The sequence below is a fragment of the Pogona vitticeps genome, chromosome 2 (assembly GCF_051106095.1).
Source record: "Pogona vitticeps strain Pit_001003342236 chromosome 2, PviZW2.1, whole genome shotgun sequence".
Classification (NCBI taxonomy): Eukaryota; Metazoa; Chordata; class Lepidosauria; order Squamata; family Agamidae; genus Pogona; species Pogona vitticeps.
In genome coordinates this window covers 12,279,734-12,307,488 of record NC_135784.1, presented here as the reverse complement: position 1 = coordinate 12,307,488, position 27,755 = coordinate 12,279,734, and the positions used below count along the sequence as shown (strand labels likewise).

The following is a 27,755-nucleotide window of genomic DNA, read 5'->3' as shown; positions in this document are numbered from 1 at the left end:
CTGGAGGGAGAGGAAGGGGAATTCAAACGGGAGAGGATCTCTGGTTTGGATATCTCCCTCCTAGACGCAGGGAGACCAAAACCCCCTGCCCTATGGCTTCAATATCTCGTGTGGGGGGGTGCGTGGGGGGGTGTATGTATATGTGTGCCGGGGGGGGGGGTAAGGAGACTCTGCCTTCCCTTCAATCCTGCGAGCATCCGGTGGATGGAAACAAAGGAACGGGAGAGAAAGTAACTTGCCTCCCATCTCCCCACCCCTCCCGCCTCCCTCTAATGACGAAGGACACCCCCCCTCCCTTCCCTCCCTTAAAGGCTCAGCCCCAGGTGGGGCTGGAGAGGCAAAGGGGGCTGCGATGGGGGGCAGGCGGGAGGTGGAGGACTTGGGGGGCGAGCAGGAGAAGTGGGGTTTGCAAGGTAGGGAGTCCACCCTGTGCCTTCCTGCGAGGGGAATGTCTGCCAGACCTCTTGCTCTTTTGCACACACTTTGTGTGTTTGTTTCTCTGAGTCTCTCTGTGTGTTGTGTGAGTGTGTATTTGTATTTTCCTGGATGATCCAGCAGAGAGAAGGGCTACTCCAGTCCATCTCAAGACCAGATCCTGAGCTGAGGATGAACTTTAGGAGGGGGGGATGACTTCCACCCCTTTTCTTGGCGGCTTCCTTGTTGTGTTGTTTGTGAACAGAGACTGCCTTTTTACGGAAATCAGTCAGGAGAGAAAGCAGGAGAGAGAAGGTGGTGGACTTTCCTCCCTCGGATGTTTCCTAGCGAAGGATGAAAGGAAGGGTCTCCTGGTCGATGTTGTTCTTCCTGCAGGGCCAAAACTGTTCTGGTCTTTAGGTCCTGAAGGCACAATTCAGGGCCATTGGCTGTGCAAAAGACCTGCCCCTCGCTCCTCCTTCCTAGGGAATTCTCCCTCTTACCTCCAACCCTCTCCCTCAGTTGCTGCCCCTATAAGCCCCTGTGAGGTATCCAGTGAGCTCAAAGGGAAGAGCGAAGCCTCAGCAAGGTTGGGGGTTGGAAGACAGGAGGGGAGAAAAGTCCTGAGACCTGAACTCTGCCTGAGGCCGAGGAGCCCCTTTGGAGACGCCCCCTGCGTTGGGATCCTTGGGGTGACAAAAATAACAAATGCTCCCCTGAGAACAGAGGGCCTGGTGCAACCCTCAGTCCACTACATCACACAGGCTATGGTGTTTTCTAAATGTTGATTTTCTGTTTTAAAAATTTACATAAGCTGCCTTGGGCTGTTTTAAAGGAGAAAGTTGAGGTAAAAATATTTTAAATAAATAGTGGGAAAAATACACTGTTGTTTGCTGCTGCTTTCATCACATGTGCCAGTAGGAAGCAGGTCCTGTTGCTCTCTGGTTCTCTGCTGTTGCCCCCTCCTCACTGGGATTGGGGGCCTATTATCTCGGAGCCCAGCAATAGATGCTTTTCCCTCCTTCCTTCCTTCCTTCCTTCCTTCCTTCCTTCCTTCCTTCCTTCCTTCCTTCCTTCCTTCCTGTCTGTCTGTCTGTCTGTCTGTCTGTCTGTCTGTCTGTGGTTTCTTTGTCAGCTGCCTTTCTGTTCCTCTTTTCTGCTGCCTGAAGAAGAGAAAGAGAGGGGATGGAGCCTCATTCAATATAAACATGACAAAATCACATCCAGGAAGGAAACATTTTTGATTTGCTTTATCCATAAAGCGTCCAGGCTGATATTTTTCTTTTCTCCTAGGAAGGGGTGAGACTGAGCTGAGTTTTCTTTGCTGTTTTTGAGACGAAAAACAAAAAGCCAAACTCCAGATCCCTCCAGCATTTGCAAGGTAAGTGAGATTTCAAGAGGTGGCTTAATTAGAAGTGGGTTTTACAAGGCAGGGGAAAGGTGGGGTAAAATATTTTAAATAAATAGTTGGAAATATTTGCTCTTGTTTCCTACTGCTTTCATCACATGTGGTAGAAATACTATCTCGTATGCTGCTTCCTTCATTACAGGTGTTAACGAGAAGCAGGTCCTGTCGCTCTCTTGTTCCGTGCTGTTGCCCCCTCCTCACTGGGATGGAGGAGCTTTTATTTCGGAGCCCAGCATGAGATGCTCCTGCCTTGCCTTGCCTTGCCTTGCCTTGCCTTGCCTTGCCTTGCCTTGCCTTGCCTTGCCTTGCCCTGCCCTGCCCTGCCCTGCCCTGCCCTGCCCTGCCCTGCCCTGCCTCCCTGCCTGCCGTTTCTTTGTTGGCTCCCTTTCTGTTCCTCTTGTTCTGCTGCCGGAAGAAGAGAGAGAGATGGGGATGTAGTCCCATTCAATATAAACATGACAAAGTCACATTCAGGAAGGAAACATTTCAACCTGAGAACTGCCTTCCAATACGGATTAAGTTCGTAAGTCGAGACCCCACTGTAATTGTTTATCTTTAATGTCATTTCTGTTCTGCCCTTCTCCTTCAGTGTCACTCTCCAGATTGGTCCACACACAGATAGTCTCAATAATAGACTACCGTAATTCTCTTTATGTGGGGCTTCCCTTGAGGCTGACACCAGCAGAAGCAAGAGGTGCAGCGTCTCCTCAGTCCACGTCTCCTCTGGGAAGGTTCCTCCATTCCACATTCTCTCTTTTCTCCTTTCCTGTTTGCATCTGCACTTCCCTTATCTTTCGGCTCCATCCTCTTCTCTCCTGTTTACCCCAGTAGAAAGGTTTCCCAGCTGTATAATGGTCTCTTCTCTTGATGCTCTTGGGAGGGAGAAGACAATTATGGGAAGAGGGAAAATAAAACACAACCTAACTTTTCTTGTTTGGTTTGAGCATCCAGAATTCTGAGCACTCTGTGAACGTCATTGTTAAGCACACTTTGGTGCCTCCCCATAACAGATGATCCAAGAAATAGCTGGAGAGTTAAAAATACTCCTTTACTTTGACCCTGGCCTTCTCCTTTTATTGCTGTTGCTGCTTCATTTGGCTAGTAGGGCCTTGATCAGACTCACTGAAATAAACAAAATGAAGAAATATACTCACTTCATTCTTGTCCAAACTCCCTTTAGCACAACTAGGGAAAGACCCGATCTGTAGGTTGGAATTCTAAATCTTTTACTAGAAGTAAGTCCCTGTGATCATCTTGAAAGGGGTTACTGGGCATTTGTAGTTTTTGATTTAAAAGCAAAACAAAAACACCCTGCTAACCCTCTGGAAAAGAAAGCAAAGCAGGAAAGTGAATAAGTGGCCCATCGGCCCATCCCGCAAAGGACGGGGCAACTTTTATTTCTTTTATTTTCAGGGCTATGAACTCCAGATGTGTAGAAAATGCCATTGTGGTGGCATCAGAGCCCTTACCCATATCATCTCTTCTTCGGGGTGGAGTGGAAGCTGGCAGCTTTTGCCTGTTCAGAGGCTGTTGGCTCTGAGGATATAATATAATGTAATTAACAGAAGAGCCCTGGTCATGTGGTCACATGGCCATCGCGACTAGACACGGAATGCCGTTACCTTCCCACGGAGATGCTACCTATTTATCTACTCGCATTTTAACATGCTTTTGAACTGCTGGGCTGGCAGGAGCTGGGACAAGTGACGGGACCTCACTCGCATGGATTTGATCTTACGACGGCTGTTCTTCTGACCTTGCAGCACAGAGGCTTCTTCAGTTTAACCCGCAGTGCCACCACTGGCCTTTTGACGTACCTTTCTTTTAAACCTCGAAATTATACATCCCTACATGGCTGGTAACTTGTGATGGACTTTTCTTCCAGAAATCTCTCCAATCCCATTTTCAAGGCATCTAGTCCAAATGTCCTCACCACATTCTGTGGCAAGCAGTTCTACAGACTAACGGCACAGTTGATAAGGAAATATGATCCCTAGGATGATCCTTGGAGCCATCGAATTGGCCTTTTTCACTGGTGCCAGACACTGGGTGGACACTTTGTTCGAGCTGTCCACCAGAACTCCAAGATCTATTTCCTGATCTGTCACAGACTGTTCAGAAAGCATTAGCTCATGAAAAAAAGATTTAATTTCATACCCCAGTGTGCATTCCTTTACATTTTCTTAAATTTTCTTATATTGAAACGTATTTGCTATTTTACTGCCCATTCTCCTAGTTTGGAGAGATCCTTCTGGGGTTCTTCGCAATCCCTTGTGGGCTTCACTGCCTGGAAAAGCTTCGTGTCATCTGCCAACTTGTCGACCTGACTGCTTATCCCTGTCTCCAGATCATTTATGAACAGGTTGAAAAGCACGGATCCCAGGACAGATCCCAGGGGCACACTGCTGTCACCCTCTCTCCCTTTTGAAAATTGCCCATTGACAATTCTCTCTTTCCTGGTTCTCAACCAATTCTCAGTCTATAAGAGGACTTGCCCTCTTATCCCCTGACTGTGGTGTTTTCTCAGCAGCCTTTGGCGAGTGATCGTGTCAAACGTCTTCTGAAAATCCAGGTAGACAATATCCACCGATTTGTTCACATCCACATGCCTGTTGGGATTTTCAAAGAGTTCTAAAAAGTTTGTGAGGCAAGACTTGCCCTTAGAGAAGCCATTCTGATTCTCCCTCAGCAAGGCTTGTCCTGTGTATTTTAAGATTCTTATCTTGGATAAGGCTTTCCACTGACTCCTAGGGCAAAGACGTTAGGCTTACCAGCCTGCGGTTTCCCAGCTCCCCCCTCCATTCCTTTTTAAAGATTGGTGTGACGTGTGCTATCCTCCAGTCCTCTGGCACTACGACTGTTTTGTTATGGACCAAGCCCGCTACCCAATATTTTAGCTCCAGCAAGAGGTCAGACAAGATGCAACAAGCTGTACCAAAGTCCAAACAGGATCCCGATGTATGGCCTTCAGCCTCTGGCTCCCTGCTGGGTTTTATGTTTTGACTCCTTTGGATCATCACCTGGCAGATCTGCTTTGACTGTATTTCTGCGTTGAGCTGTAGGCCCCTTCCAACTTCACTTTTCCATGATTCTCTGGTTCTATCTGTGTTTGGCTTCCAGGCAGCATTCCTGGATCGGCCCTCTACTAATTGAAAGGTAAAAGGGTGGAAAGTGTGCAATATAGGCATTTGACTTAATACAAATCTCAAGTGAGAAGTAATGTTGGAAGAAACAGAATCTGTAGAATAATACAGGATTCAATACATAAATCACAGTTGAAGTCCTTGTAAATTAGTCCAGAGTTCATTTACCAGATGATCAGTCCTGAAGCCAAAGTTCTTCTCCCATTATGTAGCATGAAGACAGGCTTCTCCCAGGATCTCTCCAACAGTCACAATCAACTCAGCTGTATTCTAGCTATACATATTTTGTAGCTCAGATCCTGTCAATACTTATAGAATTGTATTCAACAATTCCCTCAGTTTTGACTTAAACCTCTCAATCCACTTTTACTCTTTCTAACACTGACCTGTTTTCCCTCTTATTATTCATTTTTGCTAAACAATCCTTTAATTCAGATATTTGTTTCCTCTTTAATCAACTTTGATTGATTCTTTAATCAACTTTCCTCTTTAATCAACTTCTATTTTTCTGGAAACTAAAGTTACAATCATTGGGGAGAATTTGAGAAGGAAAAAAAATCAATATACTTTGAATTTCATGTACTTCTTTGGTTGTGGAAACGACCATCCCTTCATTACACCTCCCTCCAAAAGGTCCCTCAGTGGAGAGCCCTTCCAACCTCAAGCCCAAAGTAAAACTCTCTGGTCCGGCCTCATCTCCTCCCTCGTTCTCTTTCCCCACCTTATTGCCTGCCTTTCCTTCCTCCTCCATGACTCAACATCTGGGGCAACCTGGGCAGGAACTCATAACCAAACAAGAAAACAGAGAATTGAAAATCCAAGTGGGCAGGAACGGACATCACGTGAAAGAATTCAAACAATGGAGAAACCACATAAATCATGGGTCAGGGAACTGGGGTAAATTACCCCAAATGGGGTAAAAGTGAAAATCCTGGGGGTAATGAGCAGGCTGGTACTCCCCTCCCTCCCACCCACCCCCACCCTCTGCAGCCAAGCTCAGATTGTAATCTACCTTGTCCTGTTACTTCCTTCCTTGAAGCAGCGGACTTCTAAATGCTCCATTTGTTTTTGAGATCAGGGAGATAAGCTTCCCTAATAGTTTGCAGCTGGGGATTAGTCCAGGCAATCAATCAATCAATCCGGGGCTTCTGAATGAGTGCTTCATCCGGAAGTGAATGCAAGCAAGCAGAAGGCGGGAAAGGAGCAAGCAAGGGAAGGAAAGGAAAGGAAAGGAAAGCAAGGTGCGAGAGACCAAGGACTTCATCAGGCTTATTTAAATGTATGTAATTGGAGAAAATGGAGGGAGGGAGGAAATGGAGTGTATGTGTGTGTCTGTGTCTGTGTCTGTGTCTGTCTGCCTGTCTGTGAGAGAGACAGACAGACAGACAGACTGACTGACTCAAAACTGAAAATGAACAGCCAGTCAAGCAAAAGCGAAACTGAATTAAGGCAGGGAGAGGGTGGTTTTTTAAGGTGCTGTCTGGGTTTATCATTGCTTTGCTTCCAAGAAGCAGGCATCTTTGAATTTCGTGGCTGTTGTCACCCTCTGCAGTGATCATGCAGCTCAAGAAAGTAAAATCTGTCACTGCCTCCATATCTTCCCCTTCTGTTTGCCAGGAGGTGATGGGACCGGTGGCCAGGATCTTGGTTTTTTTTTTTCTATGTTGAGCTTCAGAGCATTTTTTGCGTTCTCCTCTTTCACCCTCATTAAGAGCTTCTTTAAGTCCTCACTTTCTGCCATGCTTTTGCATAGTCAATGAAGTAGAAGTAGATGTTTTTCTGGAACTCTCTGGCTTTCTCTATAATCCAGGGCATGTTAGCAATTTGGTCTCTAGTTCCTCTGCCCCTTTGAAATCCAGCTTGTATTTCTGGGAGTTCTCGGTCCCCATACTGCTGAAGCTTACCTTGGAGGATTTTGAGCATAACCTTGCTAGCGTGTGAAATGAGTGCAATTGTATGGTAGTTAGAGCATTCTTTGGCACTGTCCTTCTTTGGGATTGGGATGTAGACTGATCTTTTCTAGTCCTCTGGCCACTGTTGAGTTTTCCATTGATGATGATAAAAAAAGCACACTGGTCCTTTGATACTGGGTTGTGGCACCAGGGTGGGTAACATGAACTTTAGCCTGGTTTGTTCCTTTTCGCACACCACACATAGAATGATTAAAGTGGTAGGGAAAGCCTCCCCCCCCCAAAAAAAAATTCTGTGTTGGCTGTCTCTAGCAAGCATGTCATTGCTAGCACCACTCTGGCAGCCACTAATGATCCTCTGCCAGCTAGCAAAAATTTAATGCAACTTGCTAGGCATGTTGGACACCTTACTACTCCCTATACCACACCATGGCTGGAGTGCAATGTGTTCCAGCAAAAATAGTGCACACCTTTATCAAATTTGGTGCATCCTGCTAGTTCGGTACACAGCCTGTGTAGATTCAATAATATTTTTAATTCAAATAATGTATGATTTCCTTCCTTTCGAATCATGAGGGTAATGTCAGTGTATATAAATTTTTTGGGGGGTAAAAGGTAAAAAAATTCCCTGACCCCTAACATAAATGCATATAATCTCAGTGGACATCATGTAACTCACAAAGGGAAGAAACTGTATCCATGTATAGAATGCGGAAAGAGCTTCAATCAGAGTTATACACTTAGGTTGCACCAAAGGCTAACACTGGGGGAAAACCACATCAATGCATGGAATGTGGAAAGGGCTTTAGTCAGAGTAGTCACCTTAGGTCACATCAAAGGGCTCAAACTGGGGACAAACCACATAAATGCATGGAATGTGGAAAGAGCTTTAGTCAGAGTGTTAATCTTAGGACACATGAAAGTACTCACACTGGGGAGAAACCACATAAATGCATGGAATGTGGAAAGAGCTTTAGTCGAAGTTGTCATCTTAAGTTACATCAAAGGATTCACACTGAATAGAAACCATAGAAACACATGGAATGTGGAAAGAGCTATATTCAGAGCTCCTGATAAGAAGGCATGAGGAGCTCATTTTGGCCATATTCGTATATCAGTCCCCCCCCTTTTTAAATTCTGACAATAGAAACAATTCTGAATTTAAATCTGCTCCTCTTTGTTTAGCCTTTCGCACAGAGGCAAAGGTCTAGATTGTAGGCATCCTTCAGTCTCGAGAGACTATGGTATCGTGCTCTGTGTGGAGGTCTTGGAACAGTGTCTTGTGTGGCTGAGAAGGCCAATTCGAGAGTGACAATCCCTTCCACACTGGAGACAAATCCAATCTGTCCCCTGTCCAGCTCCCTGGTTTTGCTTGTTTCGGGACTGCCTCTTTGCCTCGGTCTGCTGTACAAGTGTCTCTTCAAATTGGGAGAGGCCATGATGCACCGCCTGCCTCCAGGCTGAACGCTCAGATGTCAGGGTTTCCCATCTGTTGAGGTCCATTCCTAAGGCCTTCAGATCCCGCTTGCAGATGTCCTTGTAACGCAGCTGTGGTCTCCCTCGGGGGCGGCTTCCCTTCACTAATTCTCCATACAGGAGATCTTTTGGAATCCGGCCATCAGCCATTCTCACGACGTGCCCAAGCCAACGTAGACGGCGCTGTTTCAATATTGTATACATGCTGAAAATTCCAGCTCGTTCTAGGACTACTCTATTTGGAACTTTGTCCTGCCAGGTGATACCAAAAATGCGTCGGAGACAACGCATATGGAAGGTGTTCAGCTTTCTCTCCTGCCGTGCACAAAGGGTCCAGGACTCGCTGCAGTATAGGAGTGTGCTCAAGACACAGGCTCTATACACCTGTATTTTGGTGTATGCCATCAACTTCTTATTAAGCCATACTCTCTTTGTGAGTCTAGAGAACATGGTAGCTGCTTTCCCAATGCGTTTATCCAGCTCGACATCTAGGGAGAGAGTGTCAGAGATTGTTGAGCCAAGGTACACAAATTCATGAACAACCTCCAGTTCTTGCATGGAGATAGTAATAGAGGGAGGTGAGTCCACGCCCTGGCACATGACTTGTGTTTTCTTCAGGCTGATAGTTAGTCCAAAGTCTTGGCAGGCCTTGCTAAAATGATTTATGAGTTGTTGGAGGTCTTCAGCAGAGTGGGCAACAATGGCTGCATCATCAGCAAAGAGGAAGTCCCGCATGCATTTCAGTTGGACTTTGGTCTTCGCTCTCAATCTAGTGAGATTAAAGAGCTTTCCATCTGATCTAGTCCGGAGATAGACACCTTCTGTTGCAGTTCCAAAGGCCTGCTTCAGCATGACAGCAAAGAAGATCCCAAACAGGGTCGGCGCAAGGACACAGCCTTGTTTTACTCCACTTCGGATGTCAAAGGGATCTGATGTTGAGCCATCGAAAACTACAGTGCCCTTCATTTCCTCATGAAAGGACCTGATGATATTAAGGAGTTGAGGTGGACATCCAATCTTGGGAAGTATTTTAAAAAGTCCATCCCTGCTAACCAAGTCAAAGGCCTTTGTGAGATCTATGAAGGCCACAAAGAGTGGCTGTTGTTGTTCCCTGCATTTCTCCTGCAACTGTCGGAGGGAAAATATCATGTCGGTGGTGGATCTATTAGCTCGAAAACCACACTGTGATTCTGGATACACTCTGTCTGCAAGCACCTGAAGTCTCTTCAGCACAACACGGGCCAGCAGCTTCCCTACCACGCTGAGAAGAGAGATACCACGGTAGTTATTGCAGTCACCCCTGTCGCCTTTGTTCTTATACAATGTGACGATGTTTGCGTCCTTCATGTCCTGTGGTACTCCACCTTCTCTCCAGCAAAGACAAAAGAGTTCATACAGCTCAGTGGTGATGATCTCTTTACAGCACTTCAAAACTTCAACGGGGATGTTGTCCTTTCCAGGTGCCTTGCCAGAGGCAAGGGAATCCAAGGCCGCTTTTATTTCTGCTAAAGTTGGTTCACTGTCCAGCTCTTCCAAGAGAGGCAGGCACTCAATGTTATTTAGTGCCTCTTCCGTTACTACATTCTCTTTAGAATATAGCTCAGAGTAGTGCTGCACCCAGCGTTCCATCTGCTGTGCTCGGTCCTGGATGATCACGCCTGTAGTAGACTTCAAGGGAGCGGATTTCTTCTGTATTGGACCTAAAGCCTGCTTGATACCGTCATACATTCCCTTGATGTTACCTGTGTCCGCTGCTATCTGTATCTGAGAGCAGAGCTGAAGCCAATAATCATTTGAACATCTCCTGGCAGTCTGTTGGACTTGGCTACGAGCAGCTCGAAGAGCCTGCAAGTTGTACTCACTAGGACAGGCTTTGTATGCTGCTAGAGCTCTCCTCTTATCCTCGATGGCTGGAATCAGCTCCTCCGAATGGGCTTCGAACCAGTCAGCCATCTTTTTGGTCTTCTTGCCAAATGTGGACAGGGCAGTGTTATAAACAGCGTTCTTGAAGTGTTCCCATCGTTTAGGTGCATTCGCATCAGCCGGGCCTGGAAGGGTTTCCTGAAGCGCTTGGGCAAATTCCTCCACTTTTCTTTGATTGTGAATCTTGTTGATATCTATACGTGGCCCTCCTTCCTTTTTAGTGTGATACAATCTCTTTGTTTGCAGTTTTATTCTGCTACATACCAGGGAATGATCAGTATCACAATCAGCACTCTGGTAACTGCGTGTGATCGTAATACTAGATAGGCTAGAACGTCTAGTGAGGATCAAATCAAGCTGATGCCAATGCTTCGATCTTGGATGTCTCCAGGAAACTTTGTGTTGAGGCTTTGTATTAAAGAACGTGTTGGTGACACAAAGACCATAATAACAGCAAAACTCCAGCAAGCGTTGGCCATTTTCATTCATCTTCCCAATGCCAAAACGGCCTAGGCAGGTGGGCCAAGAGTTGTGATCAGCACCAACTCTAGCGTTAAAGTCTCCGAGAATGAACAGCGGCTCTCTCTCAGGGACTTTTTTGATAGCAGCTGCCAAATCATCATAGAATTTGTCTTTGACTTCTGTTGTGGATGACAGTGTTGGTGCATATGCACTGATGAGGGTGACCAGTCCCGCTGATGACTGGAGCTGCAGAGACAGGATTCTTTCACTCCCCACAGTAGGTGGAACAATGGATCTCAGCAGAGTATTTCTGACCGCAAAGCCAACACCATATTCCCTGGTCTCGTTCAATGGTTTTCCCTGCCAGAAGAATGAGAAGTTTTTTTCCTTGACAGATCCCATGTCTGGCAATCTCGTCTCTTGCAGGGCAACAATGTCCATCCGCAGTCTACTCAGTTCAATGTCGATAACAGCTGTCTTGCGCACGTCGTCTATTTCCTGCAGGTTGTCAGAAAAGCCAGGGGTCATTGTCCGAACATTCCAGGTTCCCAGCTTTAGGGCAGATGTTTTCTTCTGATTGTTGCATGGTGCAGGGTTATTGATCTGTTTTTCGGCTCTCCCACCATCAGAAGTAGCCCCTGGCATCATGCTCTATGCCAATCGAGCAAAACGTATAACCAGTAACTGCTAGTTCCTGTGTTATTTCGACACTGTATGCAAAGCTGGAGTGTCCTCTCCAGAGCACGAAGCCTGGGTAGAATAATATGGAGGATAGGCTGTTACCCAAGCAGCAAATCCCCCCTCTCCACGTCACTGAAATAGTCCAATGGAGAGGCAAGAGCCAATACAACTGGTTCCAGCGACGTCGCAGGAGTTGGCAGAACAACACGAACTGTCTACGGGACTCCGGCTCCGGATTTTGCCTCGAGGTTATCTCCTGAAGACTTTTCCATGAGTGGATATAGCCACAAGGCAGTGGAGGTTTGAAATCAGAGTTTTCCTTCTCTTAGATGGGCTGCCTTACATGGCTGACGAGTCCCACCTACCCGCTCTGCTCCCTAATAGTGTGGAAGTATGACCCTACTCCTGAAACATTCCTGCCACCAGGTGTATGAAATGCTATTTGGCTCCGCTTCCTCTTCAGGAAAGGCAAAGGTCTAGATATAGCACATACAAATAATCGTCAAATAATAAGAACCACAGTTTGAATTACAAATGGTCCCGTGACAACAGAGTCCGGTCCAACCCTCATTGCACTACATCACATGGACTCTGCTGTTTTCTAGATGTTGATTTTGTTTACCATTTTTAGTGTACAGTAGCTTTAGTTTGATTCATTTTAATGTTTGTAGTCTTGCTGTTTTTTACTGTGAAATATTGCCTTTTTCTGATGCACATATGCTCCCTTGCGTCCTTTTTAAAGAGAAAGTCAGGGTAAAAATATTTTCAGTAAACAGTGGGAGACATACCATGTTGTATGCTACTATTTTCATCGCATGTGTCAGAGGGAAGATACAGCTGCCTGCCTGCCTGCTTTTGTGTTTGTCTTGTTCTGCTGCCTGAAGAAGGGAGAGAGATGGGGATGGAGCCCCGTTCAATTGAAACATGACGAACATCCCGCAAGGAAACGTTTTTGATTTGATGTATTCGTGAAGGCTTTTGATTTGCTTTACCCATGAAGCCTCCAGGCTGACCTTTTTCTTTTCTCCGAGGAAGGGGTGAGACTGAGCTGAGTCGTCTGCTGTTTTGGTGACCAAAAACAAAGAACCAAATCCCACATCCCTCCAGGATTTGCAAGGTAAGCAAGGTTTCAAGAGGTGGCTTAAGTAGCCTTGCCACACACTGTTGTCTCAGTTTCCCTGGCCCAGCAGGGATTTGAATCCAGGTCTCCTGGTTTCCAGTCTGGTACTCCATCCACAACACCACACTTCTTCTTTGAACATGTGCAGAGTGTTGATTTTCGGGGTATGGTTTTCTTTGCATCTTATTTAGTTTTATTTCAATCCTGCTCAACCCAAACCCCATGGTCACCAATGGCAGGTCCTCTTGATAAGAGGCAAACCTTCCCTGGAACAGACATTAGGCTAACCGGCCTGTGGTTTCCCACTGGAATGCCATCACCTCCACTGGCCTTGTTGTTAGCCACACTTTCTAAGGCCCACTTGACTTCCCTCTCCAGGATGTCTGGCTTAAGGTCAGCAACCACACTATCTGGCATGTCCAAAACATCCATATCTTTCTGGTAGAATTCCTCTGTGTACTCTTGCCACCTCTTCTTGATGTCTTCTGCTTCTATAAGATATCTACCATTTTTGTCCTTTATCATGTGCATCTTTGCACAAAATGTTCCTTTCATATCTTCAGTTTTTTCGAACAGATCTCTAATTTTTCCCTTTCTATTATTTTCCTCTATTTATTTGCCCTGTTGATTTAAGAAGGCCCTCTTGTCTCTCCTTGCTATTCTTGGGAAGTCTGCATTCCATTTTCTGTAAGCTTCCCTGTCTCCCTTGCATTTGGTTTCCCTTCTCTTCTCTGCTGTTTGTTAAGGCCTCGTTAGACAACCACTTTGCTTTCTTCCGTTTGCTATTTCTTTAGGATGGTTTTTGTTGCTGTCTGCTTTACAAAGTTATGAGCCTTGTGGCGATCCCCCTTTGTGCCCCTTTATTTCTTTCGGCTCCACAAAGGTAAACACGCCTTTTTTCTTCTTTTGGCTGCCACCAGGTATTCTCCTAATACCGCTTCAATTCCCACACACGAGAGCTGTCACCCCAAAGGGTCATATAATTTTAGGAAGCAGGGGTTTTAAATAAATATTATTTTATTATTGAACAAATCATAAGGAGAATAAAATATAACTGTTTCATGTCTGCATATATTAGATCATGTATTCAATCACTGGTATTTCTCATGTTATGCTTATGTGTTCATTCCTGCTTGTTCAATATGTTTTACTCTTTCAAATTCCTTTCTTAACCCTTTTTTTAGCTATTCCTAAAACCCCTAACACTCTCTCCACATCTTCTGGTCCCTAACTCTCTCTATCCCTATCTGTTTCCAATTGTCTCTATCTCTTCCAGCTGTCTAACTGTCATTCTGACTCCGCCCCCTCCTGCTTGACATGCAGGAATGACATCATCTTTTGGGTTCCGGTACATACCTCTCCCCTTAGCAAGTTTGTTCCAAGGAGTAAACCTATAGTGGTTTGCAACATAGAAGCAGTATAATATTTCCACCAGATTTTAAATTCACCTTCATACTTACTCCACATATTTAACTTCACTCTAACATCTGCAGTCAACACTTTCAATTCCTTTGTTATTATACTTTTCCATTGCTTACCATTTTTTCCATTTACAGTACTTTTATCAATTAATATTTTCCCCCCATTTAAAACATCGCAATGCGATCACTTTTATGATTGCAAAAACTCAATCGGTATGCGGATTCATCGTTAAACGGGGCGCCCATTAAACGAGGCACCACTGTGCTTATTTTTATGTTTACATACGTGGAACAATGAATTCGCGAAGGCTTTCACGGCCGGGATCTAATGGTTGTTGTGGGTTTTTCGGGCTCTTTGGCCGTGTTCTGAAGGTTGTTTTTCCTAACGGTTCGCCAGTCTCTGTGGCCTGCATCTTCAGAGGACAGCAACCTGTGCTTTGGTGTAGTTGGCTAGGGAGTGGAGTATTTATGGCTGTGAGATGGGTGATTAGTGTGTCTTGTTGTGATTGTATTGTTTTCTGTGGATGGGTGATTAGTGTGTTTTGTTGGGGGTGTATTGTTTTCTGTGGATGGGTGATTAGTGTGTCTTGTTGTGGGTGTATTGTTTTCTGTGGATGGGTGATTAGTGTGTTTTGTTGTGGGTGTATTATTTTCTGTCCATGGGTGATTAGTGTGTCTTCTTGTGGGTGTATTGTTTTCTGTGGATGGGTGATTAGTGTCTTATGTTGTGGGTGTATTGTGATAAAGAGGAGAGATTATCTGTCATTGTGGTTGTCATTAGCTGGTCACTGTGTGTAGTGATCCCCTGTCATTGTGGCTGGGTAGAGTTCGTGACCTTTTGCATGCTGTATTTTTTAGAGCTGGGAGCCAAGTTTTATTAAGTTTTGTTAACTTTCCTCTTTTTTGTTGAAGTTCTGCTGGTGCTTGTGGATTTCAGTGGGTTCCCTGTGCAGTCTGACGTAATGATTGCTGGTGTTGTCCAGTATTTTGTTTTAGGGCATGTTCAGCTATTGCAGATTTTTCTGGCTGTTTTAGTCTGCAGTGTCTCTCATGTTCTTTGATTCTGGTGTGAATGCTTTGTTTTGTGGTTCCAATATATACCTGGCCACAACTGCAAGATATCCGGTATACTCCTGCGGTGGTGAGGGGGTCCCTTCTGTCCTTTGCTGACTGTAACATTTGTTGTATTTTTGTGGTGGGCTTGAATACAGTTTGTAGGTTGTGTTTTTTCAAAAGTTTCCCCATGCGGTCTGTGACCCATTTGATGTATGGCAGAAATACTTTATTTATGCCTGGCTGTTTTTCTTCCTGAGTTCGTTGTTCTTTTCTAGGTTTGATGGCTCTTGTGATTTCTTTTTTGGAGTAGCCCTTTGCCTGTAGGGCCCAATTCAGCTGGTTGAGTTCAGTGTTGAGAAACTGAGCTTCACAGTTCCGATTTGCACGGTCTACCAGTGTTTTGATTATGCCTCTTTTTTGCTGTGGGTGGTGGTTGGAGTTTTTGTGTAGGTACCGGTCTGTGTGGGTGGGTTTTCTGTAGACCTTGTATCCCAGTCGGAGGTCAGTTTTGCATAGGACCATGACATCTAGGAACAGGAGTTGGCCCTCTATTTCTTTTTCCATGGTAAACTGCATATTTGGGTGGGTGCTGTTGAGATGTTTGAGAAATTATTCCAATTTTTCTTTACCGTGGCTCCAAGTTGCAAAGGTGTCATCCACAGTCTGGTTCCGATATTGTTTCCTGTCTTCTTTTTGAATTTGTATAGACAAAATTAACCTATTTTACCTCCTCCCCACTCTTTCTAAGTACTGACACCTCTCTGTGTTCCTTTTTCAGTTGATTAAAAATATTATTAACATCCTCCATGTAATTACTCTGATCATCCCTATTCTTTTCCTCCCTTTTGGATTTATCTTCACTATTTCTTTTCCTTTGACATATGTCACAACTCTGACAAAATTCTTTTATCTCCTTTCCCATTTTTGGCCAGTAATACTTCTGAGATATTCTCTGCTTAGTCCCTGTAATACTTAAATATCCAGATATCTATTATTTTCTTTCTGTATTTAGCAGGAACCACTAGTAGTTTCTGAAGGCTCTCCCCTTTTCTCCTGGGATTTATTAAGATCTCTCTATAAAAAAAGGCCTTTTTTCTCAAGTTACCTCTCAAGGTTCTCAGGTGATACTGTTTCTTTACTAATTATTTTAAAGCAGTGTTCTAATGTTGGGTCTTCCTCTTGGTACTTTTTAAATGTACTTTCATTTAGATTTCTCATTCTGGTCCCTAACTTGCTCTATCCCTATCTGGTTCCAACTGTCTCTAACTGTCTCTTCCAGCTGTCTGTCATTCTGACCCCGCCCCTCCTGCTCTATCCGCTGATTGACATGCAGGAATAACGTCCTCTTTGGGGCTCCACTACAAGCCTCCATTCATTGTTATTCAGGCACTAGTTCCTGAATAACTAGTTCCTTAAATCTGTTCTTCCCTACCATTTTTGTCCTTTATCACTGTATTCATAAGGGATTTAGTTTAGATTATACCTGACTAGCCCACTAGTTTTTTTTACTTTCTTCAGTTTAAGCTTGAATTTTCTTATAAGAAGCTGATGATGAGGAGCCACAATCAGTTCTAGATCTTGTTTTTGCTGTCTGTATAGAGCTTTTCCAGCGTTGGCTGGAAAGAATATAATCAATCTGATTGTGGTATTGCCCATCTGGTGTAGTCCATGTGTAGAGTCGCCTCTTATGTTGTTGGAAAAGTGTATTTGTGATGACCAGCTTGTTTTCTTGACAAAACTGTATTACCCTTTGCCCTGCTTTGTTTTGAACTTTAAGGTCAATCTTACTTGTTGTTCCTTTTATCTCTTGACTCCCTACTTTGGCATTCCAATCCCCTAGAATGAGAAGAACATCTTTCTTTGTTGTCACCTCTAGAAGGTGTTGTAGATCTTCATAGAATTGAACAATTTCAGCTTCTTCAGCATTGATGGTTGGTGCATAAACCTGGATTACTGTGATGCTGAAAGGTCTGCCTTGGATTCATACTGAAATGATTCTGTCATTTTTGAGATAGTTTTAGGGTGATCACCAGATAATTTGGATAGCAAAGAGTCCTAGAGAGAAATGTTAAAGAAGTCAACCACACACACAAGGATGTCTGTCAGCAGAGTCTTCCATACATACCTCCGGATCCAGCTCTCTCGGAGTTCTCTCTTTTCATAAACATACAAGCTCACAGATAGTTGACAGAATACAGATAGGACAATGGTTGCATAATGCCATTAGGATTGGCCAAAGAGAGGCTTTGAAGCTAGCTCACTATCACTATGAGAAAGAGGAAGGATGGGTAGACACGGCTCCTCTCAGAAGCAGCTGTGACATCATCCAAGAGAGTGTGCTCTATGACTGTAAAATCAGTCAAGAGCTTAGCAACCTTGGGAAGCCCCCCACACACACATTTTCCCTTTTTCTTTTTTCCTTACGAGAAGGAATGTGAGCTGTAAAAAAAGCTGTGAGTTAACAGCAGGAAAGTTTTTCAAGGTCAGAAAAGGATTGAAGTGCATGTCAAGAATGCAATCTGAATCAACAGTGTGAATAATTAGTGAGCCAGTCTTGAAGATAGGCACGTAACAACACAGGAACTTCAATTTGTGAAGTGCTTGATACGCTGGCTTCCCTTTGTCACATGGTCTGCAATCGCAGAGTAAACATTCCCAGCAGAAGTGTTAAAGAAGTCAAGCAATTTAGGTATCACAGTGCTTTGAGAAGTGTCTGAACTGTACGTGTGATGAGCAGCTGCAAAGATTTTTTTAAAAGAGGAAGTTGCCCCTTCATGAATTTGAGTTACGGATGATTTTATAGGAATTTGAGTCTCCTGAATTGCATCAAACGGGTTAGAAATCATGCATCCTAAGGCTCATGAATGCACGAGCCCAATTCAATTTTCAAGAAATTGCTGCCTTTCTAGCAATGCAAATTGTGATGGAGTTTGTAGTCCTGGTAAAAACATGGAACATGTAGTCTCTAGGAACTGGTTTGCCAAATAAAAATTTGGAGATGCTGTGTGCACCTGCTCTGAAGCCATGTAAAGACCTGTTTGCCGTAAGCAATTACCATATTTTCCATATATAAGACTATATAGAATGAATAGATGGCAAACGATGAGCTGCGGATTGCCATGTGGCAATGTTAATTTTTCCTTTCTTTGAAGCTTCAGTTGAAGTCAGTCTTCCTATATTCCCTCCATCAATGACAGATTTGTACTTTCAGATCCCTATAGTCAGGATCAAATCCAAGGGATTTGAGGGATTGCTGGACCTTTGGGCTGAAGGAGCTTGTCCTAATTCCCAGTGGAGATGTTCCATTAATTCATCAAATGCTTTTATTTTATCAAGTGGTTCGATGGATGTTGTGATGGAAATCTGAAGGTCCTAATACTTCTCCCTTAATAGCAGATTTTAGAACCTGCTAACACATCATGATCCCATACTAGTCCTTTTGAGGCATTCTGGTACATACAACGTGTTTGATTTACATACGCACGCGGGCCACCACAATGTAGGAGCATCCTGTCAGTGGCTAACCTCTGTTGCAAAACCATATTCTTCAGAGAAACTACTTCAGCCTTTAATTTTGTTTGTATCTCCATAGTGACATTCTCCAAGAGGTCTATGGCTCCTGAAGTGTTATATACAAATTCTACCAAGGTGGAAATGTCCTCATACCTTTCTGCCACCTCTACTGCTGGAAAAAGGCTCCTTCCCATTTGAGTCCCTGTTGACCATTTCCAGTCCTCCGGAGATGATCTGGTGACATCTGTGGCTTGAGTAGAACAACTTGTATCTGATTTAATTCATTATTCAAGGAGGGCCATTCGGGCAGCGGAATTTGCCCAAAGTCATATGCAAAAAACTCATCTAATTTCTCTGCAATCTCTCTCTGGTTTCCCTCTCTCACCATCCAGAGGGCCAGCTGCTTCTGTGGCAAGTGTTCTGCTTCTAAACTACAGTGGGGTCTTGACTTAAGAACGGTTCGAGTTAAGAACATTTTGACTTAAGAACCACTCTCATAGGAAAATATTGACTTGACTTACATACTTAGATTTGAGTTACGAACTGAAAAAAACCCACGTGGGAGGCAGGGAAAGTGCAAAATTTGAACTTTCAGTTAACTGTTGCCCAGTGAAAAGGGTGCCTGTCTGCTTCCTCACTCCTCCCAGCATGTAGAGAGTGGATTGGGAGACAATCTTCAAACTGCCTGGTACTGTACTGCCTAGACTGTATTTTCCCTGCCTTCCCTGAACCTTTCTTGACCTAAGAAAAAAAGAAACAAAAGATCCCCCTCCAGTGGTCGAAGGCGGAATAGCAGCTTCCCATTAGTTTCTATGGATGGAAAAGAGCAGATACGGATCAAATGGTTTTCAATGCATTCCTATGGGAAATGCAGATTTGACCTGAGAACTTTTTGACTTGAGAACCGCCTTCCAATACGGATTAAGTTCTCAAGTCAAGACCCCACTGTATTTAAAGAAGCTTTTTTAATTCCCCCTTATATTGCTGGCCATACGTTCCACAAAGTCTTTCTTTGCCCTTCGTATAATCTTAGTCTATTTCTTTTGTCAGAGTTTGTGAACCTTTTAATTTTCCTCATTTGGAAAGAATTTCCATTTATGGAAGGGTCCCTTCTTTCCTGTTAACGCCTCTGTAACTTTAGTAGTTAACAATTCTGGCACTTTCTTGGACTTAGTTCAGCCCTCCCCCTTTTTTTGCGGTATACACTACCACAGGGCCTCTACCAGAGTGGTCCGTTTGGACCAGATAGGCGGGGTATAAATCAAATAAATAAATAAATAAATAAATACTACTCTTCGTTTAAAGAGACTCCATGGACTCTGGAGATTTTTAAAAAAACCTTTCCTTTCAACTTCTTTCTAACTTCCTTCCTCATCTGAGGGAAGTCCACTCTTTGGAAATCAAGGGTTTTTGTTTCAGATTTGCTTGACGCTCTCCCCCCAACATGCAGGGCAAATGAGATGGCCGCATGGTCACTATTCCGAATCGATCCAGTGAAATTCCCGTCCCTAACTAGGTCCTGACTACTGTACAATAATAGATCCAGAGTCACCTGTCCTCTTTTAGGCTCCGTGAGAAATTGCTCCTTTAGCATGTCAGGAAACCCAGTCACTCTTTCTCGACTCCAGCACACATTGACCCCATTGATGTGAGGAGAATTTGTGTTCCCCATAATTACAATCTTGTCCCTTTTGGACATGTCCCTGATTTCTCTGCATTTCAAGGTCCACCTCAAGTATTTGGTCTGGAGGATAATAGCACACACACACACACACGACACACTATCTCATTCCTCCTTAGACTGGTAGTTTAACCCACAGTGAATCTATGATGGAATCAGACCCACCATTCATGTCCATTTGACCTAGATGGCCAGCCCACCTCCAACACACCCCTCCCTATACCTCCTATAGAGTTGATAGTCTGGGATTGCATCATCCCACTGGTTCTCCAAATCCCACCAGGTTTCCATTATGGCCACTATATCGATGTTATCTCTAGCCACCAAATGTTCCAGCTCTCCCATCTTTGCTCAGATGCTTTGGGCATTTACATAAAAGCACCTGCTTGTTTGCGTCTCCTTCCAGTGGACCAATAATTCCATCCCATTATGCTCTCAGTCCTAATTACTGCACTATCATCACTTTGTTGTTCTTGATATGTTCTTAATAATCTCTGCAGACTTTGTCAATTCCCGCCATTGACCACTAACTGCTCTTTACCCGTTCTCAATTCATCCACTTTTACTCTTCCATTCTAACACTGATCTGTTTTCCCCCTATTATTTATTTTTGCTAAACAATCCTTTAATTCAAATATTTGTTTCCTCTTTAATCAACTTTGATTGCTCTTTAATCAACTTTCCTCTTTACTCAACTTCTAATTTTCTAGAAATTAAAGTTACAATCATTGGAGAGAATATGAGAAGGAAAAGAAATCAATGTACTTTGAATTTCACATATTTCTTTGGTTGTGGAAATGACCATCCCTTCATTACACCTCCCTCCAAAAGGTCCCTCAGTGGAGAGCCCTTCCAGCCTAAAGGCCAAAGTAAAATTCTCTGGACCAGCCTCATCTCCTCCCTGGTTCTCTTCTCTCACCTTCTTGCCTGTGTTTCCTTCCTTTTCCGTGACTCAGGCAGAGCCCGAACACACCATTCGTTATTCCTGCAGATTTTGGAAGTGGTTGTTTCTCTTTTTCTAATCTACCAGATGATGAAGAGGAGAAGAATTGCCCAGCAACATCTGGAGCAACCTGGGCAGGAACTCATAACCAAAAAAGAAAACAGAGAATTGAAAATCCAAGTGGGCAGGAGTGGAGATCACGTGAAAGAACTCACGCAGCGGAGAAACCACATAAACGCATGTAATCTCAGTAGACATCATATAACTCACAAAGGGAAGGAACTGTATCCATGTATGGAATGCGGAAAGAGCTACAATCAGAGTGGTACCCTGAGGTTACATCAAAGGACTCACACTGGGGATAAACCACATAAATGCATGGAATGTGGAAAGAGCTTTAGTCAGAGTAGTCACCTTAGGTCACATCAAAGGACTCACACTGGGGAGGAACCACATAAATGCATGGAATGTGGAAAGACCTTCATTCACAGTGGTGCACTTAGGTTACATCAAAGGACTCACACTGGGGAGAAACCACATAAATGCATGGAATGTGGAAAGAGCTTTAGTCAGAGCATTAATCTTAGATCACATCAAAGGACTCACACTGGGGAGAAACCACATAAATGCATGGAATGTGGAAAAAGCTTTAGTCAGAGCGTTAATCTAAGAAGACATCAAAGGACTCACACTGGAGAGAAACCACATAAATGCATGGAATGTGGAAAGAGCTTTACTGTAAATGGTAACCTTAGGTTACATCAAAGGACTCACACTGGAGAGAAACCACATAAATGCATGGAATGTGGAAAGAGCTTTAGTCACAGTGGTGTCCTGAGGTCACATGAAAGAACTCACACTGGGGAGAAACCACATAAATGCATGGAATGTGGAAAGAGCTTTAGTCAGAGCATTAATCTTAGAACACATCAAAGGACTCACACTAGGGAGAAACCACATAAATGCATGGAATGTGGAAAGAGCTTTAGTCAGAGTGGTAACCTTAGGTCACATCAAAGGACTCACACTGGGGAGAAACCACATAAATGTATGGAATGTGGAAAGAGCTTCATTCACAGTGGTGCACTTAGGTTACATCAAAGGACTCACACTGGGGAAAAATCACATAAATGCATGGAATGTGGAAAGAGCTTCACTGTAAATGGTAACCTTAGGTTACATCAAAGGACTCACACTGGGGAGAAACCACATACATGCATGGAATGTGGAAAGAGCTTCACTGTAAAAGGTAACCTCAGGTTGCATCAAAGGACTCACACTGGGGAGAAACCACATAAATGCATGAAATGTGGAAAGAGCTTTAGTCGGACTGCTGATCTTAGGTTACATCAAAGGACTCACACTGGGGAGAAACCACATAAATGCATGGAATGTGGAAAGAGCTTTAGTCGGAGTGGTAACCTTAGGTTACATCAAAGGACTCACACTGGGGAGAAACCACATAAATGTATGGAATGTGGAAAGAGCTTCATTCACAGTGGTGCACTTAGGTTACATCAAAGAACTCACACTGGGGAGAAACCACATAAATGCATAGAATGTGGAAAGAGCTTCACTGTCAATGGTAACCTTAGGTTACATCAAAGGACTCACACTGGGGAGAAACCGCATAAATGCATGGAATGTGGAAAGAGCTTCACTGTAAATGGTAACCTTAGGTTGCATCAAAGGACTCACACTGGGGAGAAACTACATACATGCATGGAATGTGGAAAGAGCTTTAGTCGGACTGCTCATCTTAGGTTACATCAAAGGACTCACACTGGGGAGAAACCACATACATGCATGGAATGTGGAAAGAGCTTTAGTCAGACTGGTGTCCTGAGGTCACATGAAAGAACTCACACTGGGGAGAAACCACATAAATGCATGGAATGTGGAAAGAACTTTAGTCACAGTGGTAACCTTAGGTTACATCAAAGGACTCACACTGGGGAGAAACCACATAAATGCATGGAATGTGGAAAGAGCTTTAGTACAAGTGGTAACCTTAGGTTACATCAAAGGACTCACACTGGGGAGAAACCACATAAATGCATGGAATGTGGAAAGAGCTTTAGTCGGACTGATCATCTTAGGTCACATCAAAGGACTCACACTGGGGAGAAACCACATAAATGTATGGAATGTGGAAAGAGCTTTAGTACAAGTGGTAACCTTAGGTTACATCAAAAGACTCACACTGGGGAGAAACCACATAAATGATGGAAAGTGAAAGAGCTTCAGTCACATTGGTGCACTTAGGTTACATCAAAGGACTCACACTGGGGAGAAACCACATAAATGCATGGAATGTGGAAAGAGCTTTAGTCTGAGTTTTAATCTTAGGACACATCAAAGGACTCACACTGGGGAGAAACCGCATAAATGCATGGAATGTAGAAATAGCTTTAATAGCAGTGGTACCCTTAGGAAACATGAAAAGAACTGACACTGAGGAGAAACCACATAAATGCTTGGCATGTGGAAAGAGCTATATTCAGAGCTCCTGATAAGAAGGCATGAGGAGCTCATTGAGTTTTGTGCTGGTTTCCACTTTAAAGAATAAGCAACAAAATGCTGAAAACCGAGAGAAAAGAGAAAAATGAAGTGTAGTTTGAAGTACCACTTGTGACGTGTTTTACTTCTATCGTTAATTAGCCGAGAGATATCACAAAATAAACGTGGAACTATCTGCTAAAAAATTGAAAATAAACACATATATTTTGCAATAGGCACTTTTTCAAAATTAGTGTAAAAATAGAAAAGGATGGATGTTCTAAGGCTAACCGACGAAAGAAATGCAAGTAGTGAAGAGAGAGTAGCTGTCATTTGTTTCAGAAAGCTTTACCCTCATAAATAATAACGGTTATTGATTTTTGAGAGGGTACCCATGAATTTCTATTCTCCATTTTTTTATGAACAAATATATATATATTCTGTATTGTTCATGAAGAACTAGGTGTTTCAATGCTATTGTATTGAGAGTATATTGCTCTGTAATGATAGGGATTGTTGGAAGGAGTGGAAATTTTGGTTTTTCAGGCTCTCCTCTCCTCAGGCCCTGGACTGCACTGCGTGGGTGGTGACCAAATCTTTTGATCCTTAACATCTGAGCCTTGGAAAGATTTGGTTTTTCTGACTGATGAAGAACCAAGGGAATATAAATATTGGAAGAGCTCTCACACAAAGTGTTATTAGAAAGGAATGGAGAACCGTAGATTTTTGGCTTCATGAATTACAACAGAACATTGGAACTGATGCCGGGTGAAAGTCCTTGGAGGAGTGGAAAGATAACTATCAGGCAGGGATAGCCAGCAATGGATTTTACACATGCCTGGGTGAGAATTTTTTTCTCTATTTTAACAACACAGAGCCAAGTATTTTTTTTTCTTTGTATACATTTATTTTTAATGTTTAAATACTTTTACATGTCTTTCATTAAAAATTATAAACTTTTTTCCATTTTCGATTGTATTTTTAGAGAATTTGAAGTCTTCTGAAGATGTATTCTCTGTCTTTCTAGATTATGTCCTCCAGTGTATTAATATGTTTGTATTTTAGATTCAAGCACATATCAAGTTTTCCCTATTATCTAAAATTAAATTCCTGCATCTTTTTACAAGCTGAAAGGACATATTTTAAGTAAGCCTGTAGTTTTTGTATAACAGTATGATGTTTGGATTGAAAAATCTTTACCGACAGTTTCTTCCTCATGACTGTAAGACTGCCTTACATACTTTTCTGGATTTAGTATATTTAAGTATGGATGCAAGAAATGATCTAAATAAATGAACTTGTACAGAATTAAGAAATTTTGGAATTACCTGGAATCATTGCAACAATGAAAAGACTTCTTATGAGATACCCAGATGAGCTTCAAACCCCTTGTCACTGGTTGTCTGTATGAGGGAGAGATATGGGCTGAACGCATCCTGACTGGATTGCCGTCCTTTCCCCAGGAGAGGAGGGAGAAGTCCACGGAGCCCTACAGACAACATATGACCCGTCAGAGAACATATGGTCCCTGTGACTAGTTGAAGCCTACAATCTAGCTGCTCCATTTTAGATCCACTGAAGCTTCTTGACATTGTGGACTGAAAAAGTGATATAGGTGTGTGAACTGTGTTCCGTTCAGTATCCCACCATGAGAAACTGAGGTGTGCACAGTTGAATTAGAAACGCATTTGTTAGCAGCGTTTGAGAAACACACCTGTTGTCTCCAGCACACTTCTGTTCCCAAAAGCGGATGAGGGCTGCCTGTCCGTCTTTTTGTTTCATCTCCACGCTGTAAGAATTTTAAAAGAGCTCAAAATGGAAGACAGACCCGTTTCTCTACATTCTCAGCCCAACACTCTCCAATGAAAGGTATATGTAAAGCACTTGTTTAGAAAACAAGGGGGGGCATCCAAAGGAAAGGACTAAACCTCTGTGAGATGTGGGAAAGACTTTATTAATGGATGGAGGAAAACTGGCAAGGAACCAAGGAGAACTCAGAGGTGGGTGATGTGTTAAACAGGGAAATGGCTTGGGACCCTTCCATGGGTCTACTCCAGGTGATTCCAGCGGTTGTTGGGATGTGTTCCCTTATCTCAAAGTCCTTCATGGCACTGCACAGAGATCAGAGTGTGCAAGTATACAAGGCAGCAATCCTTCATGGATTGCTGCCTTGTCGTGGCGAAGGGGCTTGAGTAACTCAGAGAAGCTATGGGCTATGCCATGCAGGGACACCCAAGACGGACAGGACATAGTGGAGAGTTCCGACTAAACGCAATCCACCTGGAGTAGGAAATGGCAAGCCACTCCAGTATCTTTGCCAAGAACGCCCCATGATCAGAAACAAAAGGCTAAAAGATATGACGCTGGAAGATGGGCCCCTCAGGTCGGAAGGCGTCCAACATGCTACTGAGGAAGAGCGGAGGACAAGTACAAGTAGCTCCAGAGCTAATGAAGTGGTTGGGCCAAAGCCGAAAGGACGCTCAGCTGTGGACGTGCCTGGAAGTGAAAGGAAAGTCCAATGCTGCAAAGAAAAATACTGCATAGGAACCTGGAATGTAAGATCTATGAACGTTGGGAAGCTGGAGGTGGTCAAACAGGAGATGGCAAGAATAAACATCGACATCCTGGGCATCAGTGAACTAAAATGGACAGGAATAGGCGAATTCAGCTCAGATGATTATCATATCTACTATTGTGGGCAAGAATCCCGTAGAAGGAATGGAGTGGCCCTCATAGTCAACAAAAGAGCGGGAAAAGCTGTAATGGGATACAATCTCAAAAATGATAGAATGATGTCAATACGAATCCAAGGCAGACCATTCAACATCACAATAATCCAAGTTTATGCACCAACCAGCATTGCTAAGGAGACTGAAATTGAACAGTTCTATGAAGATTTACAACACCTTCTAGAACTGACACCAAAGAAAGATGTTCTTCTCATTCTAGGGGACTGGAATGCTAAAGTAGGGAGCCAAGAGATAAAAGGAACAACAGGGAAGTTTGGCCTTGGAGTTCAGAACGAAGCAGGACAAAGGCTAATAGAGTTTTGTCAAGAGAATAAGCTGGTCATCACAAACACTCTTTTCCAACAACACAAGAGGCGACTCTATACATGGAAATCACCAGATGGGCAATATCGAAATCAGATTGATTATATTCTCTGCAGCCAAAGATGGAGAAGCTCTATACAGTCAGCAAAAACAAGACCTGGAGCTGACTGCGGTTCTGATCATCAGCTTCTCATAGCAAAATTCAAGCTTAGACTGAAGAGATTAGGAAAAACCACTGGGCCACTCAGGTATAATCTAAACCAAATCCCTTATGAATACACAGTGGAAGTAAAGAACAGATTTAAGGAACTAGATTTGGTGGACAGAGTGCCTGAAGAACTTTGGATAGAGGCTCGTAACATTGTCCAGGAGGCAGCAACGACAACCATCCCAAAGAAAAGGAAATGCAAGAAAGCAAAGTGGCTGTCCAACGAGGCCTTAGAAATAGCAGAGAGGAGAAGGGAAGCAAAATGCAAGGGAGATAGGGAAAGTTACAGAAACTTGAATGCAGACTTCCAAAGAATAGCAAGGAGAGACAAGAGGGCCTTCTTAAATGAACAATGCAAAGAAATAGAGGAAGAAAACAGAAAAGGAAAGACCAGAGATCTGTTCAGGAAAATTGGACATATTAGAGGAACATTTTGCGCAAAGATGAACATGATAAAAGACAAAAATGGAAGGGACCTCACAGAAGCAGAAGACGTCAAGAAGAGGTGGCAAGAATACACAGAGGAATTATATCAGAAAGATTTGGATATCCCGGACAACCCAGACAATGTAGTTGCTGACCTTGAGCCAGACATCCTGGAGAGCGAAGTCAAGTGGGCCTTAGAAAGCCTGGCTAACAACAAGGCCAGTGGAAGCGATGGCATTCCAGTTGAACTATTTAAAATCTTGAAAGAAGATGCTGTTAAGGTGCTACATTCAATATGCCAGCAAGTTTGGAAAACTCAACAGTGGCCAGAGGATTGGAAAAGATCAGTCTACATCCCAATCCCAAAGAAAGGCAGTGCCAAAGAATGCTCCAACTACCGTACAATTGCACTCATTTC

The 27,755-nt window shown here is 43.5% G+C and overlaps 1 protein-coding gene across 5 annotated transcripts in view; it reads left to right on the top strand.

Annotated features, from left to right (window-relative positions):
• LOC144583045 (uncharacterized) overlaps nucleotides 1-24,966 on the top strand; it is a 94,898-nt gene extending 69,932 nt beyond the window's left edge. For 2 of the 5 annotated variants that reach the window (XM_078387532.1, XM_078387533.1), the window contains exons 2-4: nucleotides 1,708-1,795; nucleotides 12,449-12,534; nucleotides 21,239-24,966. In XM_078387532.1, the coding sequence (XP_078243658.1) occupies nucleotides 21,239-23,377 (2,139 nt within the window). In that variant the 5' untranslated portion in view covers nucleotides 1,708-1,795; nucleotides 12,449-12,534 and the 3' untranslated portion in view covers nucleotides 23,378-24,966. Of the gene's footprint in view, nucleotides 1-1,707; nucleotides 1,796-2,307; nucleotides 3,636-12,448; nucleotides 12,535-21,238 lie in introns of those variants that run through there. The other 3 variants (XM_078387534.1, XM_078387535.1, XM_078387536.1) reach the window with 3 other exon arrangements.
• Nucleotides 24,967-27,755: the final 2,789 nt, after the last annotated feature.